The 19,012-nt window shown below is 42.0% G+C and overlaps 1 protein-coding gene across 2 annotated transcripts in view; it reads left to right on the forward strand.

The window, feature by feature from the left end:
* The window catches only part of ARID3B (AT-rich interaction domain 3B), a 455,909-nt gene that overhangs the window by 144,991 nt on the left and 291,906 nt on the right, over positions 1–19,012 (forward strand). For both annotated transcript variants that reach the window (XM_085643782.1, XM_085643783.1), the window contains exon 3: positions 2,358–2,426. In XM_085643782.1, coding sequence (XP_085499908.1) covers positions 2,358–2,426 — 69 coding nt within the window. The remainder of the gene's footprint in view (positions 1–2,357; positions 2,427–19,012) is intronic.

Consider the following 19,012-nt stretch of genomic DNA (forward strand, 5'->3'; position numbering starts at 1 on the left):
AGAAGCTCACAGCTGACACACCGACCTCAAGAACTATCGGCCCATCTCGCTCCTCCCCTTCGCAGCCAAAGTTGTAGAGAAAACAGTCAACTGGAAACTGACCTGGTTCATTGAAGAGAATGCTGTCCTCGGACGTCCAAATCCGGATTCCGATGCAACCACAGCACAGAGACCGCCTTACTCGCTGCCACAGATGACATCTGCACCCTCCTGGACCAAGGCCACTCCGCAGCCCTCATCCTACTCGACCTATCAGTGGCCTTCGACACGCTCTCCCACCGCACACTAGTCGCTAGACTACATGACGCAGGCATACAAGGAACAGCCCTGGACTGGATCCGATCATTCATCACAGGAAGAAGTCTAAGGATCAGACTCCACCCTTCCTCTCCGACCCCACGAAAATCACCTGCGGAGTCCCACAGGGTTCATACCTGAGCCCCACCATCTTCAACATCTAAATGGCCCCCATTGCAGCCATCATCCGACAACACGGCCTCAACATCTTAACCTACGCCGACGACACCCGGCTCCTCCTCTCCCTCACCAAAGACCGCACCACTGCCAAACTAAACTTCCAGAAAGGAATGCAAGACGTCGCAGTCTGGATGACCAACAGCTGCCTGAAACTCAACGCCGAGAAGACAGACGTCCTCGGTACCACCCCTTCTGCATGGGACAGCACCTGGTGGCCGACCGCCCTCGGAAGCCCACCTACCCTCTCAGTCCACGCCATGAACCTCGGCATCGTACTTGATTCATCACTCACCATGAACCGACAGGTCAACGCCGTCACCTCCAGCTGCTTCAACACCCTCCCCATCCTCCAAGATCTTAAAGTGGACCCCCCCCCCCCCCCCCGAGTCAACAAAGACAGTCACCCATGCACTCATTACCAGCAGACTGGACTATGGAAACGCACTCTACACTGGCATCAACAAGTCCCTACTCCGCAAACTCCAGACAATATAGAACACCGCCGCCAGACTCGTCCTCGGCAACCCACGAACACATCAGTCACCACCTACGAAGTCTCCACTGGCTCCCTGTGGAGAAAAGAGTCGCTTTCAAAATCCTTACTCGCGCCTACACAACAATGGACCCCAATACCTCAACGACAGAATCCACATCCACGTACCCAAAAGAAACCTCTGATCTTCCAACCTTGCACTGGCCGGAACCCCGCGCATCCACAGAGCCAGAGCAGGCGGAAGATCCTTCTCTCACATTGCAGCCAAAACCTGGAACGAGCTACCGGCAGACATCAGACGCGCCCCCTCCCTGAACACCTTCAGGAAGACCCTCCAGACCTGGCTCTTCGTCTAAACAGATCTGCAGACACCCCCTCAGCGCCTCGAGACCCTCATGGGTGAGTAGCACGCTTACAATTCCCCAATTGATTGAAACCTAGTCTTTACCCTAATGTTCCCTATTCAGAGGTGTCTGTAATGTCCAGGGATGGAAAGCAGTACGTAGTGAAATAACCAGTCATTTCACCTAGAAAAAATAAAAGCGGAGAATCATGTTAGCTGTCAGTCTTGTGCTATTGGACCAGGGCAGATACCCATTCATCCTTATTTTCAACCATTTCATTAAAATTTTCACTATCCATTTGTAGCGTAAGTCATGATGAGATTGTCACTCGCATGTCCAGCTTTGTGATACGTTCTCAGTGATCACTTATGCAATAGCTTGCATTTACAATGGAGAAGTGAAACACCCCTCCACCCCAACACCTGGTGTCACTGCCCAACATTCCAAGGGTGAAGTAAAACTTCTCACTAGTTTTAGCTAATTATTGTACTACCTAGCATACTCGATCCTCTTAACTGTACTGCTGCATGGCAGTTAGATTGAGACATCAATCTGCTACTGTACAAAATATAGCCCTTTTCTAATCTTACCGTTTGCTGTAAGAGAATTGGTTGTCTGAAATGGGGAGTGGTGAGCTAGAATTTTTGTATCCAGTGCCCTGAAGAAGGTCATGGTAACAAGATATGTAGATCGTCGTACTGCAATATTTACATTTTTGGCATGATGGAACTTGTTGGCTGCGTGGGCCAGTTTTCATGGTTTGCAGAAGTATATATGCCATCAAATTGCAGGAATTATCCTCCATGTATGTAGTGACAATGTACAAGCTACTTGATTTGCCTACTTCGTCCATTCTTTTAGCATTATTTCAATAAGTAATCCAGTTTCTCATTTCATGTTGACACGAATGACAAATGTTTTTTCTCTTATCTTTTTGAGAGTCGTTATGTTTATCCTCTTTTCTATCTTGAGGACCTAATTCATACCCCCTCTGAGAACATATGAATTATGACTTTAACATGTATTTATTTCCCTTGTTTTAGAATGAAAATCTGCCATGGAGTGATGATGCTGACGCCAGAGCAAGAGAGGCATCGCGTGACTTTGCCAAGGTAATACAAGTTTAAGCATATCCTTAAAGAAAGCAGAAAAATGTCTTACTACCCTCATGGAGGGCTGCTTTGTGACGAGAAGGGTTTGATATATGGGCAATTCTCCGGTGGGGGTTGGGCCGAACGTTATTCAGTGTAGGAGATAGGATATTCATAACATCTTTCAAGAATGTTGCTGTACATGGCGGAAACAAACATATTTCAGATTTTTTAAATAAAGTTTTAAGTACTTAGATGATGTGAACTTTATGTGGGGAAATCATTGTTTGATGTATTTGGAGGGATGATGGCGTCATACCAACATCAAATCATCTGTGGTCCAATTCCACCCCATGGGTCCTCCACTTATGTATCTTGTCCGCAACTATGTTTCTGATGGATCCTTCTAACTGCAAATTCCTCACCTTTAGACTATCCGTAGTCATCAAAAAGGATCTAGAAGAAGATTTAATCAGCATTACTCCAGTATGTCGGCAGGTGGTGCCGTGCAGCTTTGCATTGACTTCAATTTGTCCAAAAAGGGACCATGTAGCCGTGAGCTACCCCTTACACATCAGTGTCAGTTCCTCTCTTTCAATGCCTTTGTACGCAGCCCGAAACTTGCTCGCAACTTGTTCCTCGTTAGTTGAGTTTTTAAAAAATTCTCCTTTTCCCAGTGTACAAGGGAACTATATCCCCTCTTAAAACGACAGGTGCTAAGCCTTGTTGGGACTGTGTGCAAACATATCTGACAGATCCTCTGGTGTTTGCGTCTGGCTCACAACTTTAAGTCCTGCAAGGAGTATGCCTTTAAGCATCCAAATGCTTTTTGGGAACGTAAAGCAAAGCTGTATGTCACAAACACCAAAAGAAGTCACAGAAGTCCCACTTGAAGTCGCAGGCCTATTAACGCGACAGGTGCATGTCCCAGCCCAAGTCTTCTGGTAAGTCCGAGTGGAAGCAAAACAGTGACAAACCGTATTTGCACAGTCCTGCCACCTTCAGCCTGAAGTTGAGTGGACGTCGTGGTTTCTCTCTGTATCATTTCCAGCCCCCCACCAAGAAGCTGATACCGAAGCACCCTTAGTGTTCGCTGTCATCAGTGACGTTGCAACAGATTTAGGCCTTTAAAGAAGCTATGTTACAAATCTTTGGCACTCTTCCAGCCCCATCTGGCGTGTCATTTTGCCCCAAAGATCCACAGAGGCCTCCAATCTTACCCCTGGTATGTCTGTTGTTGGAGCAGGCTGTGCCTCCTAGATTCCCCTATTACATTGGAACAGGCTTCCAACATGGTACCAAAATCCACACTGGTTCCTTTGACATGGACACCAGCTCTGATTCCGCCAGCACTGTAGAGAGTCTGCCCCAATAGTAATATCTGACTCTGAGCTGTCTCAGCACATGACTGAGGTAGTGTCCTGAAGTTGTACCGATAGTCTCCATCCCTTCCACTTCAGGCAGAACCATTCCTTTGCCTTGGAGCCGGACTACCAGCACTCCAGCAACTTTTTGGTCCAACTCTAATCAGAGTTAACCAGCCAGTCTTTGGAGATGATGGGGGAGATGAGAGATTATTTTACCCCCCATTCTATGATTGCCATTTGTACTTGAATTTGCAGGAGGCCAGTGAGTTGGACATTACCACGGGCACTGGGTTATGTTTTTGCTTTAGGCCAGAGATCTTCAAACCGTGGGGCTCGCCTCCATTAGGGCCGTGGCCGTGTTCCTAGGGAAGTCCAAATGCCTCCAAGTACTTGTAAATGAAGATGGCCTGGAAGGCAGACTTTTTTTTTTTTTTTTTTTTTGTCTGCTGTACAGGATATCTTCATTTACATTCAGCGTTTAAACTGCATAAAAAAGCATGGCATTTGTAAGCCTGAACTCTGATGGTGGGGCCAAAGAGACGGCTAAAATGAACAAAATAGTCCGAAGTATTTTGTTGTATTTTTTCACCTATAGACAACGGCATATAAAATAATGCGCACATGTGTATGTGAAAAATAAATGCAATTTAAAGTAATGGCGGGAGAGAATCTTTTACATAATAATCTCAGTTGGTTAATGCAATCACTCCAAATGTCTCTGAGACCATATAGTCACATAATTTAATCCTAGTTGGTGCAGTTTGAAAGAGTGAAATCTGTATATTATATATTGCTAAGAAGTACCAACAGGTAACAGCAAGTACTGTAATTGCATGTCATTATTTGAAATTGTATTATGATCAGTATAAGCAGAGCTACTGGAATTATGTGGCAGCAGAGGATCAAACTATGCAGCGGGGTTTGACTGAATTAAAAGCGAGAAAAGGCAAATTATGTGACCAATGTGGTACATTTTGTGATATTTTTTTTAATTTTTTTTATTTTTACACGTAGCACTGCCTGTGCAAAGATTTTACCGGATTAGCACCAGTTAAACACCCAAACACATCAATATGTAATTGAAAGAAAGATGACCAGTCAACCTTAATGTCGGCTTTTCCACTGTGCAAGCACACATGTTGCCATGGTTTTAGTAACTTGTGTTCCATTTGAGCTACAAACAATTATTTATTTGTTTAAATATGCAGATTATGCTTCAGATGACTGACTGTATGGCATATGCAGAAAACATTGCGGCCACAGAAGCATACAATCATAAATCCAGTATTTGAGTATGATAGGCTCCCACAAAATGATTTAGTGTTTTAGCTAAATCAAGTGCTTCCAAAGAATACATTTTAGTAATAGATAAGCAGACTGAGCACAATGCAAACCTTTTTATAAATCCATTAAAAGGCCAAATTCTCATTAGTAAAGCAGGCGCCGTGGCACTTTAGCCCAGAAGGGTGCGTGGTCCATTGCATCACATTTATAACCGTTTCACTTTTCAAAAGAGGCATGGTGGCTTATTTTCATTACTAGCATTAGGCCTGAGGTCATCCGTGCTGATAAAATGCTAACAACCCTTGGAAAGCTGTGGAAGTTCCGTTTTTTTCAGAAAAGAACTACTTCTGTTTCCAGATTTAAGTGCTGGTTCCGGCATGGTGGATAAGCTGTAAAAGAGGCGATGGAAATGGCCTGCTACTCGCAGCCAGTGGTAATATTAGTGCAGCAATTGCATTGGGGCCTAGAAGTTTGAGGGGACTGACAACTTAACTTATGATTGGTGATTTTTTTCTTTTAGATATTTCATGTTTAGAATGGATTAGGAGCTAAAAAAAAAAGTAGCCCAGAAAATGACGTAATAATTCCCACCCACTAAGTCATAAAGCCATAAAGTTTATAGGGGGGGGGGGGGAGGGAGGGCTGGAATCAAAACATATTGCTTGGGGGACTCCGAGCAAAACAGTTTGAAAAACTGTGCCCTATACCATCAATGGAAGAAAGTGCATCCTTTGCCATGGTAATGAGATGAGCAGCAGAGGTAATGGATTTGCAAATGACATCTATGAAAGTCCAAACTAACGTATTGACAGTTTTGCTACCTGGAGAGAATTCCTCTGGGCCCTTATCTCCATTCAATAAAGCCCTAACTTACACACTTTGGGGCACCTGATCTTACCTTTGTTCTTGTCCACTGATGAACAGGCAGGTTACCTAGCACCACAAGCCCTGATTTCTTGATGCAGCACCCTACATCAGAAAGTTTGTGTCAGGTGCTCACTGGTAGGCTGAACCCAAGTTCTTTCTCTATGACACCCCAAACGGAGTCTAAACAAATCAATGTATTCGGGAAATTGATGTTTTCCTTGGCCAGTAAAGCACACCCATCAGTAACTGCCTGCTGTTTGCTGGGGAGATAAACCCAGGCTTTATGGGACATGGTTGGCAAGATCCTGCCGGCAGCCCTGTGGAATTTCGGGCAAATCTGTCTCATACCATCCAGGATGGTCAGGATGCCACAAAATACATCATCCACTTTTTGCCTGGAAATTACAGACTGCTTGGGCTAAGCAGTAGACACTAGTGTTGTGCTTCGGTGGCACACTTGGATGAGATCCACGGCCTCTAGTGAGTTGTAAGCCTCTTTGATGGATATGTCATTCAATGGATCTCTCCTTTTTGGCGAGAAGGCTCACTCAACGTTGGAATGCTTTAAGGAATGATGGGACATGTTGCATACCATAGCCCTTTCTACTCCTGCGAGACAATACCGTCCACAGTTTTGTCCCTTGTGAGGCTGCTTCAGAGGGTTGCCACACGAGCAACGCGAAGGCCTCCTGCATCAGGCGTCCCAGTCTTTTCAGGGTCAGATGGTGATCAAGTAGAGAGAACATCCAGGCCACCAAAATAAACACACTTCCAAATACCCTGTGGCATCTGGTTCCAAGAGGCTTTAGTTTCACACAACCATCCTGTAGGAGGCAATAACAGACTTTTCTTTCTAGGCTGGCATAATAGAACATCTGATAAGTGGATCTGCCAGATCATTTAACTAGGCTATACCATTGCTTTTACACCTTCCGTATCTTCCTCCCACATTAGTGTCTTTCTTAGGGGCACCAATCCATCTTCCTCCAAGAAGCTCTGGCTCTTTTTGCCAAAGTAGCCGTAGAGAGGGTCTCATCCCTTGAAATAATGACTCGTGCTGAAGGACAGAGGTCGCCACCCCTTTTAGATCTCTTCCCTCTGAAATCCTACTTGTGGAAGGACTAATTGCAGATACTTCTGTTGGTACAGGTTCTGTCTGCCTTGGATCAAAGAGACTGGATGGTGGCTTTGGATCTTCAGGACACCTACTTTCATGCCCCCACCCTCACTCTCACAGACTCTACTTGTAGTTAAGAATTGTCCCGGTACACTTTCAATGTACCTTTGGTCTCAGCAGTGCCTCTCGGGTGTTAACGAAAGTGATGGTGGTGGTTGCACCACACCATCAGATGTTGTGGATGGAAATCCGTTTCACCTACCTGTACAACTGACTGTTGACAGCGGTCAGTTGTGGACCACCTGCAGACTTCAGCAAACCTCCTAACAGAGTTGAGGCTCACTATTAACATGTTGAAGTCGCACCGCTTCCTTTGCAGAGCCTCCCTTTTGTTGGAGTCATCTGGGATACAATGCAGTTTTGGGCCTTCCCGCTATCACAAGTTGAGGACATTTGGTGTAGGATCTCTGTTTTAGCCTCTGTCCTGGTTCTCAGTAAGTGGCTTGCTTCTGGGTCTCTTGGCCATTTGCATCTTACTTGGAAAACATGCCTACCCTGCAATTCTCCCAGAAAGCAGCACACCAGGAAGCCGGATGGTCAACATTTCAACACTTCTCAAAATGAGATTGTTTTTTTTTTTTTTTTACAACACCATTTTGGAGGGAGTCAGAGGTTAAGCACTTGTCAGGCACATCTCCCACAATTTAGCTGTGACTCTGCTTGTGGAACTTCTTGTTCAATTGTTAAATTGCAGGTGGATGGTCAATAGAACCCTTCTCTTAGATGAAGGAATTGGTCAGATTATAGAGGAGGTCAGCAACCATTTATAAAGGTGAGCAGCCAGAATGTTGGGCTTTTTGTGTTGGCCTTTTTAGTCCTGAGCCCCTACACCTACCTTAGCCCCTCTGCACCATGCCTTTCATTGGTTCTGGACCATACGCTGCACATCGACAGAAATAAATCAGACTGTGATTGGAGGCCTTCGTTTCAGCTATTGGTAAGTACTCTTACCCAAACTAGAATTCACCCCTACCACTGCTAAAAGACAAAGTTGCCCCTGTGAAGCAGCATCTGCTTGGCATGCGGATCAATTCCAAGGAAATGTTTCCGTTTCCAAAGACTGCGCCCAAAGGCACCATTACAATCACCCAGGCACCAGCATTGCTTTCTGTTGCTAGTTTCTTTAGAAGTAGACACGCTTACAGGTTGACTGGGAGAGCCTGTGTTCGAGCTGAGCCATGGAAGCTTGAAGTAATGTACGCAACAAAATATGCATAGTAGCTTCAAAATTAAAATAAAGTGTATTTAGTTAAAGTGCATAAATGTTTCACCGTATTATTTTAGATTATAGCACTGCATTGGTACGCCTTTACTAAAATTGATAACTTGAATTTAGTGTGAACTTAAAAACATTCAGGTCCAAACTGGCCCTTACAACAATGCTATTAATGATGTAAGAAGCAAGTCTGTTATTGTGAACACCCTATATGTGGCCAAGATTCGTATTGTACACGGAACAGCATTACAGTCTGTAAATACAAACAATTGCCTAGGATCACACAATTTTATCTAGTAGGAAATCCGAGATTGATGTGCTTTCATGTTGTGTAATTCTGCCACTCGATGGGCATCACTTTATTTTTTCCTGTATTACATCGAAGATTAATACTCTTTCTTTAATTTGTGGTTGCTGAGGTCAGAGCGTGGGTGGTAGGCAGTATCCACGTGAGTCATTTTCCATGTGCACATAATGTGGCCTAGATTCTTATAGATTTGGAGTAACATTATAGTCCAGGAAATGAAACGCAAGAAAGAGGTTTGCCTAAAATCAAACCCGGCATCCACACCGAATACTCGTTTTCTGCTTTCACAATGTTCAATTCAACCACTTAAACAACATTTCTTTATTTCTCCTGTTTTACATAAAAGGTTAATGCTTTGTCATTAGTTTTTGGTGCATGTGGTTGGAGCGTGGGCGCAGGCAGAAGCAACATGGAAGGCATGTGCATCCATTATATGGCCTTGGTTCTTCGTATACATGAAACATTATAGTAGATTAAATAACGCGAGTGATCTGCGTACCACCCATAGCTTAGCACCATTTCAGCTTCCACATATTGTTGTGTGTCTGAGAGAGTGCATAGACCAATGGATGTATGTTGCACTTGTCAACTTTATTTGATCGTTTTGTGTTTGGTCAGTAGCACAGATGGATACACACTTCTTTGCCAACTTATAGAAATCACATGCTCATGTCTTCTCTCATTAATGCGGCAACAGTGCATTTTACCCTTCCCTTAAGAGCTGGCTCATAATCCTGCATGCTCTTCCATTACCCAAATCTTTCAGTTTTGTGCAGGAGTATTTAATTCTGTCACATAAGAAACAAGCATTGGCATAGGCAATAGGTCTCGCTTTTGGGACCTTGTAAGTATTTAGTTATGCAGCACAATATCCTTTGTGCAACAACATTAACCATGCAACAGTTAAACACTTATAAGGCCCCAAAGGCGAGATCTATTGGCCATGCCAATGCTTTTTTTTTTAAAGGACAAGCAGTGCTATCAGGCTCCGGCTGCCACTTGGAGGGAGGGAGGGAGGGAGGGATGGCTAGAGTGAGAGAGTGTGGATAGAAGGATGGATAGAGTGAGAGAGAGGAAACTGCAGCCTGCTTGCTACATAGTCGCAGTTGTTTCTCAGCCAAAGAAATGCAAACAGCAGATTATTGCAGCCTAACTTGTACCCTGGCCGTCTGCGGGATTTGCATAATGAAATCCTGAGCGGCGATCTGGCTGTGTTATTTCAGAGACGGTTTAACTTTAATACAATTCAATTTCTGGAAGGCGTGTCGCTCAAACCAACCCGCCATTTGCAAACAGCCAATGCCTATGATTTTTTCTGCATTTAATTAAGCATGTATCTAAACCAGCATTCGTATTTAATCGAACATGAACTGTAATCTAGATCAATAATTAAACAAAAAATAGGAAAACGGGTGTACAAGTTTGCCTTGATTAGTCCCTACACAGCTCCAAAATGACGCTAACTGGCCGTGCACTTTCCCTATGTCATTAGAGCTTTATTCAAGTTTTTCTCGCAAAAGATGTGGCGGAGACCGGTCTGGGGAGGAGAGGGAAAGGAAGGGAGTCAGGAGCGGAAATGAGATCCGTGTGCGCGCCTCAAAAAAAAAAACCCACATGAGTGGTGCACGCGCAGCAGAAATGAAAGTGATCGCGCTCCAGATGGTGCCCGAAAGCTGGCGGTTGCACGTGTGCACGCGTGCGTAACCGCAAGCGCTAGGCCAGCAAAAGCGTGTGGTAACACGTTCAAAACCCCACTTACTAAATGTCTCACAGTGCAGCGTATGCGCTGGCTCAGGCGAGACCTAAAAATGATTTCCAAGCAATTTAAATTATAAGGTTTATTTGCCAGTTCCAATCCGTAAATGTTGAACTGGTTTGCTTGAACAAAAGACTAGTTTTTTTTTTATTTCTGAAAATTTAAGACTATTGGATATGGCCGTGCCAAGTTGGCACGAACAATCTCCTTGACCCCACTCAATACGGCTTTCGAAGTGCTCACAGTACAGAAATGGCCCTGCTAAAATCAACGGAAGAAATTAAAACCTCCTTAGACCAGGGTGGTCACGCAGCACTTATTATGCTTGACCTCTCTGCAGCCTTCGACACCGTGAATCATGCCACTCTTCTTGCTAGACTGCATGAGATCGGTGTCGGAGGCTCAGCATTGGAGCTGCTCTCATCCTTTTTAGCGGGGAGAGTAAGCTCAGTTGCCCTGGGAAAATTTACGTCTAAGCCATTTAGGCTTCCTTGTGGGGTGCCACAGGGCTCCTCCATCAGCCCCACGCTGTTTAATGTTTATGTCACCTCACTTGCCCCACTGATCAAGTCATTTGGTTTCTCCCTTACGTCATATGCAGACGGTACACAGATCGTGGTTTCTCTCTCACCCCAGAATGTTGCTTCTGCCCCTCTTCGCTTCAAGGAGTGCATCGCGGCGGTATTCTCCTGGATGGCTGATAACAGTCTTAAGTTGAACACTGATAAGACTGAGGTTGTTGTCTTTGGCAACAACCCGGTTTTTTGGAATCCATCTTGGTGGCCAGATAACATGGGCTTACTACCAGAACCTACATCCAAAGTAAAAAATTTAGGCATTTATCTTGATGATAAATTGTCTTTTAAGGACCAAATCAATGCCATTGTTTCTTCCACTTCCCATCTGCTTAGGACTTGCAGGAAGTTGCTCCCCTACCTCCCCAAATCCTGCCAACAGACGGTCATTACATCTCTTGTTATGCCTAAATGGGATTATTGTAACAGCATTTATCTAAACTTACAAGAAGGCCTGTTAGGGAAGTTACAGCGGGTCCAGAATACAGCAGCAAGACTCCTGACCCAGACTCCCAAATTTGCGCCCATTAAGGATAAAATCAAAGAGCTTCATTGGCTCCCGGTCAGGCGCAGAATTCAATTTAAATCTCTGTGCATAGTCCACAGAGCTCTATATAAACTGGGCCCACAACACCTTCAACAAAACATCACTTGGTATTCCCCTGCTAGATCTTTACGCTCTTCTGAAGCCAAATTGGCTACGGTCCCCTTCATTGGTAAGGCTACTTGGGGCGGCAAGCGCTTCACCTTTGCAGCCCCCAAACGTTGGAATGATTTACCCCTTCGCTTAAGATCGATTGATAATCATCTTATGTTCCGGAAGTCCCTCAAAACCTGGCTTTTTACTCTCTAGCGCTCCATTGTTGTTCCCTCACGGATTCTGTATTGACAAAGCGCCAGGACACCTCCGGGTAGCAGCCGCGCTATATAAATTAAATTAACATCAACATTAACATTACCCTGCCTATGTATGGCTGGTCTTGTTCTTTGCCCTTCTCAGCCTTACCTAAAACAGTGATGCTGCAGAGTTTGAGCTACTGTATCATAACTACCACTCCCGGATTTACGGTATTTCTGTTTAGGTCTCGCGAGCCAAAGGCTCGAAGAGACATTTTGTATGTGGGATTTTCAAAGTGCTACCCACAGTTTTGGCTGGCCTAAACCTTGAGTGCACGATCACATGCACATGCACAGCTGCTCCCACTCCCCCTCCCTTCTCTATAGCTTTCTTTCACTTTAGCCGCTTTGATCCTTGCATTCCCCCCTCCCTTCTCACCCAGCCCTTTGATGCTCTGCTCGATTACTTTCACTTTCGCCGCTACAAACTTTTCAAGCCTTTTACCGCCTTTGATTTTCTTTTATTTTGCTGAGCCTTGATTCATACGCGCTTGTTCCGATTTCAAGGGAAGTCTTACACATCTTCAACTAACTGCATGCAGCCAAGCGTGAAGGATTATCGCTTGTACTTACATTTCATATCATCTACAGCGCGTGTCCTCTAACGCATGTAAATAAATGTAAAGGCACGATCAGACAAACGGTAAGGATAATCGCTTGTGCTTCCATTCAACTTTGTCTTCAGCACGTGTGTTTGTCAGCGCGCAACAGATTTTCATGTTTCCTCGCTCATGACTATACATCGACGCTTGCATCATGTTTCTCCATCTCTCCCTTCCTCCTATGTTGTCCTTAGTTAACTTTACAGCACTCTCTGCTCCTTTGCCACACACTCATTTGTCCTCAGTGTATCGCCTTCACGCTTTGCTTCCACTGATAACATAACATAACATAGTATAGCATAACAAAACATAGCATAGCATCACAAAACATAGCATAACAAAGCCTAGCATAGCAAAACACCACAAAACCTAGCATAGCATAACAAAAAATAGTATAGCATAAAAACACAACAAAAAATAGCATAGCATAACAAAAAATATCAAAACAAAACATAGCATAACAAAGCATAGCATAACAAAACATAGCATAGCATAACAAAACATAGCATAGCATAACAAAACATAGCATAAGAAAAAATAGCACAGCATTACAAAACTCAACAACACATAGCATAACAAAACGTAGCAAAACAAAGCAAAGCATTGCATACCAAAACACAACAAAACGTAGCCTAGCATAACAAAGCATAGCATAACAAAACATAGCATAGCAAAACATAGCATAGCAAAAAACAAAGCATAGCATAACAAAACACAACAAAACAGCATAGCATAACACAATATAGCATAACACAATATAGCATAGCATAACACAATATAGCATAGCATAACACAATATAGCATAGCATAACAAAATATAGCATAGCATAACAAAATATAGCATAGCATAACAAAATATAGCATAACATAACAAAACACAACAAAACGTAGCATAACTAAACACAGACACAGGGCAAAATGCAAAGTACTGTGGTGGGGGAGGGAGGGGAGCGCGCACAAGCCCAAAGACGTGCAAGCCCGCTCCATTCATCAGCTTTTGGATGTTATAAAATCCACAGTAGTTTAATACACCATAACATAGAATAACATAGCAAAACATAGCCTAGCCTAACATAAAATAACAGCATGACATAACCGAACATAGCCTAACATAACAAAACATACCATTACATAACATAATAAAACATAGCCTAGCGTTGCATACCATTGCATAGCATACCATAACTTAACAAAACATAACATAAAAAAATAGCCTCGCCTAACATAACAAATCATAACATAGCATAACAAAACATAACATAGTATAGCATAACATAACATAGTATAGCATAACATAACATAGTATAGCATAACAAAACATAACAAAGCATAGCATCACAAAACCTAGCATAGCATAACAAAACAAAGCCTAGCAAAACACAACCATTGCATAGCATACCATAACTTAACAAAACATAACAGAACATAAAAAAACATAGCCTCGCCTAACATAACAAATCATAACATAGCATAACAAAACATAACCTAGTATAGCATAACATAACCTAGTATAGCATAACATAACATAGCATAGCATAACAAAACAAAGCCTAGCATATCAAAACACAACAAAACATAGCATAACAAAACAGTATAGCATAAAAAACACAACAAAAAATAGCATAACAAAAGTATCAAAACAAAGCATAGCATAACAAAACAAAGCCTAGCATAACAAAACATAGCATAGCATAACAAAACATAGCATAGCATAAGAAAAAATAACATAGCAAAACATAGCATAGCAAAACAAAACATAGCAAAACAAAACATAGCATAGCATAACTAAAAACATAGCATCACAAAACATAGCATAACATAGCATAGCAAAACATAGCATAACAAAACACAACAAAACAGCATTGCATAAAACATAGCATAGCATAACAAAACACAACATAGCATAACATAACAAAACTCAACACATACCATAACAAAACATAGCAAAGCATTGCATAACAAAACACAACAAAACGTAGCGTAGCATAACAAAACATAGCATAGCATAACAAAACATAGCATAACAAAACATAGCATAGCATCACAAAACATAGCATAACAAAACCTAGCATAACAAAACCTAGCATAACAAAACACAACAAAACAGCATAGCATAAAACATAGCATAGCATAACAAAACACAACATAGCATAGCATAACAAAATATAGCATAACAAAACATAGCATAACAAAACAAAACACAACAAAACGTAGCATAACTAAACACAAAATAGCATAGCATAACAAAACAGAACAAAACAGCATTGCATAACAAAAAATGGCATAAAAAAACAAAGCATAGCATAGCATAACTAAACAAAACATAGCATAAAACATAGCATAGCATAACAAAACAAAACATAGCATAACAACGCATAGCATAACAAAACATAGCATAGCATAGCAAAACAAAACATAGCATAACAAAACACAACAAAACATAGCATAGCATCACAAAACATAGCATAACAAAACACAACAAAGCATAGCATAACAAAACATAGCATAACAAAACATAGCATAACAAAACATAGCATAACATAGCAAAACAAAACCTAGCATAACAAAACACAACAGCAATAGCAATACTTTTTTAGATTCCCTGGGAGAAGCCCTCAGCGAGGCAGTGCTCAGATACCCGAACTTTACTCTTTTTGGGGATATTAATCTTCATTTAGAATGCGAGGGTAGCCCGGGAGTGTCTTCCTTTCTAGAAACTCTCTATGCTGGGGCTCAAACAGTTGGTCCTTCTCACTGTGGAGGACATACTCTGGACACTCTGTTCTAACCTAGAGTCCCTACAGACTGGCAAACCAGTGCCACAGGCCTGGTCTGACCACAGTTTTATTCCTTTTGACTTTCCTATTCCCCAAAAAGTTAGTGCAGTTATAAACGACAGTGACCACAGCTATACTAGTAAGCGGAAGTGGCATCTGTTGGCCTCTAATCCCCTCTTGACAGCCACGGCTTTAAATACTGCACCGGAACTTATAGGGGAACCTGAAGAGGATTCAGATAGACTGAATAATTGGATCACATCCATCGGGAATAAACTGGAACCCCATAGAAGAAGATCCACAATGACCCTTGGTTCTCCAGGGACCTAGCGGAGCTCCACTTACATAGCAAGCAGCTGGAACGTAAATGGAGGAGGGGATACGAAGTATCCAGTCTGCTTATCTTCAAAGCCTTTAGGAAGAAATATAAGGCGGCCATTAATTCTGCAAAAAGGGAATACTTTTGCAATAAAATCGCTATAGCCAAGAATAATTCTAAAGAAATATTTAAAATTGTAAAATCTTTTACTGATCCCAAGGTCCTGCACACCACCATACCGTCTTCTGTGGCACTCTGCAATGAAATTGCATGTTTTTTCCGAGGACAAAATTAAAAACACTCAAAGAAACTTTAGGACTTGGAAATCGGAAGATTTTAACGATGTAAATGAACCAGCTCTCAGTTCCAATCTTCCAGTTCTGGCATCATTTCAAGCGGCCACTTTAGCTCAAACTAAAGAGGCTATATTAGCTTGCAAATCTGGTTCACCACTGGACGTCTGCCCCCCGACGTTTTTACATCATATTATTGATGTGGTTGATCCTGTAATCAATGGCATAGTGGACTCCTCTCTTGTCTTGGGTAAAGTGCCCACAGATTGGAAATTCGCGATTGTCAAACCTTTAAAAAAGAAACAGAACGTAGAATCCTCAATATTATCCAACTACAGGCCCATTTCGCTTCTCCCCATCTTGGGTAAGATCACTGAGAAAATAGTGTGTCAACAACTGGCCAGCTTTACTGAATCTGCGTACATCCTCCACCCTCGACAATCGGGTTTTCGTCCCAGACACTCGACTGAGTCAGCGTTACTCGAGATCACGGACACCCTTAAATTCATCTTGGACAGTGGCAGGAAGGCAGTCTTGATTTTGTTAGACTTGTCTGCCGCGTTCGATACCATTTCCCATGACATCTTGTTAGCCAGATTAAGATCATGCGGCATTACAAACTTGGCCCTGGCATGGATATCATCATTCCTGTCTAACAGGAAACAAGTAATCTCCTTGGGATCTTGCGTGTCATCTGAACGCACTGTCTCTACGGGTGTTCCTCAAGGGGCCTCCATCAGTCCCCTGATGTTTAACATGTACATGGCCCCTCTGATCTCTTTGATCTCTTCCTTTGGAATTGAGACCACATCCTACGCTGACGACACTCAACTCATTTTGTCTCTGGAGGATAAAACAACATCAGCAGAGGAGAATTTTAAAACCTGTTTCTCAGCGATCATTAAATGGATGACTAACAACCACCTCTGTTGTAACACCGATAAAACAGAGATCCTTCCCATTGGCAAAAACAACACATTCCAACCCAACGATTGGTGGCCAGAGGATACGGCAGCACCTCCATCTATTGTGGAGGTTGCCAGAAATCTGGGAGTTTTGTTTGACACCTCACTTTCATTTAAGCCGCATGTATCAAAATTAACAGGGATCTGTTTTAGCCATATTCGAACTTTGAAAAAGTTCTTCAATGTCATTCCAGCAACAGCAAGAAAAACAGTAACAGTAGCTCTGATTCTGTCGCGGTTGGACTACTGCAACAGCCTTCTCGTTGGGACCAATAAATCGTCCTTAAGACGGCTTCAGGTTGTCCAACATGCAGCTGCTAGACTGGCTCTGGGCCTTCCTCGTAAATCATCGGCCTCAGCTGCATTGAAGACTCTACATTGGCTATCAATTCCTAAAAGAATTCTCTTTAAAATCCTCCTGACAACCTTTAGAGCTGTTCGAGGAGTTGGCCCCGCCTATCTCTCTGCCAGGTTTAAACCATATACCACTGCCAGAACGTTACGATCTAGCTCAGCTAATCTTTTGGCAGAGGGCAGGTTCAAACTGTCAACTAGGGGAGGAAAATCAGCCTCAATACTTGGAGCTAAAGCATGGAATCAATTACCTAGGGAACTGAGGGCAATGCAACAGCAAGATCCATTTAAACGTGCCCTTAAGACCTGGATATTTGGTCTATCTGATGCCTTCTCTCTTGCTCTAATTTAGATTGCTTTGTATCAGTATGCTCGGTTATCTGCAGCGCCAGGAGGCTCCAGTCGGAGTGACAGTTGCGCTATATAAACTTACCATTCATTCATTCATTCATTCATTCATTCATTCATTCAACAAAACATAGCATAGCATCACAAAACATAGCATCACAAAACATAGCATAACAAAACATAGCATAGCATAACAAAGCATAGCATAACAAAACACAACAAAACAGCATAGCATAACACAACATAGCATAGCATAACACAACATAGCATAGCATAACACAACATAGCATAGCATAACAAAATATAGCATAACAAAACATAGCATAACATAACAAAACACAACAAAACGTAGCATAACTAAACACAAAATAGCATAGCATAACAAAACAAAACCGCATTGCATAACAAAAAATGGCATAACAAAACAAAACATAGCATAGCACAACAAAGCATAGCATAACAAATCAAAACATAGCATAACAAAACACAACAAAACATAGCATAGCATAACTAAACAAAACAGCATAGCATAAAACATAGCATAACAAACCAAAACCTAGCATAACGCATAGCATAACAAAGCATAGCATAGCAAAACAAAGCATAGCATCACAAAACATAGCATAGCATCACAAAACATAGCATAGCATAACAAAGTATAGCATAACAAAATATAGCATAACAAAATATAGCATAACAAAATATAGCATAACAAAATATAGCATAACAAAACATAGCATAACAAAACTTAGCATAACTAAACACAAAATAGCATAGCATAACAACACAACAAAACAGCATAGCATAACAAAAAATGGCATAACAAAACAATAAATAGCATAGCATAACAAAACATAACATAGCCTAACAAAGCATAGCATAGCATAACAAAACAAAACATAGCATAACAAAACAAAACATAGCATAACAAAGCATAGCATAGCAAAACACAACAAAACATAGCATAACAAAACATAGCATAGCATAACAGAACATAGCATAGCATAACAGAACATAACAAAGCAAAACAAAGCATAGCATAGCAAAACAAAACATCGCATAACCAAGCATAGCATAACAAAACACAACAAAACATAGCATAGCATAACAAAACAACACATAGCATAGCAAAACACAACAAAACCTAGCATAACAAAACAAAACCTAGCATAAAAAAACAAAACATAGCATAACAAAACATAGCATAGCATAACATAACATAAGAAAACATAGCATTAAGTTTGATAAACTCATAGTAGCGGGCTAGCTAGCTTTAACGGGCAGTGAGTGTAAGCAACTCCGTAAACCCAGAAGCAGTCACTCGGTCACCTTTGCTCTTGTATTGCAGTGGCTTCGTTTATTAAACAGTGCCCATATTTATACTGTTAGCACTTTACTTGTGCAAATTTCAGGGCTCACAAAACTTTGATGAATCGAAATTCACAACAGGCTGTTAAGTTTGTGCTATATAGAACCCTAAGGATAAATAAAAAACATTGCCAT

The sequence above is a fragment of the Triturus cristatus genome, chromosome 3_1 (assembly GCF_964204655.1).
Source record: "Triturus cristatus chromosome 3_1, aTriCri1.1, whole genome shotgun sequence".
NCBI lineage: Eukaryota > Metazoa > Chordata > Amphibia > Caudata > Salamandridae > Triturus > Triturus cristatus.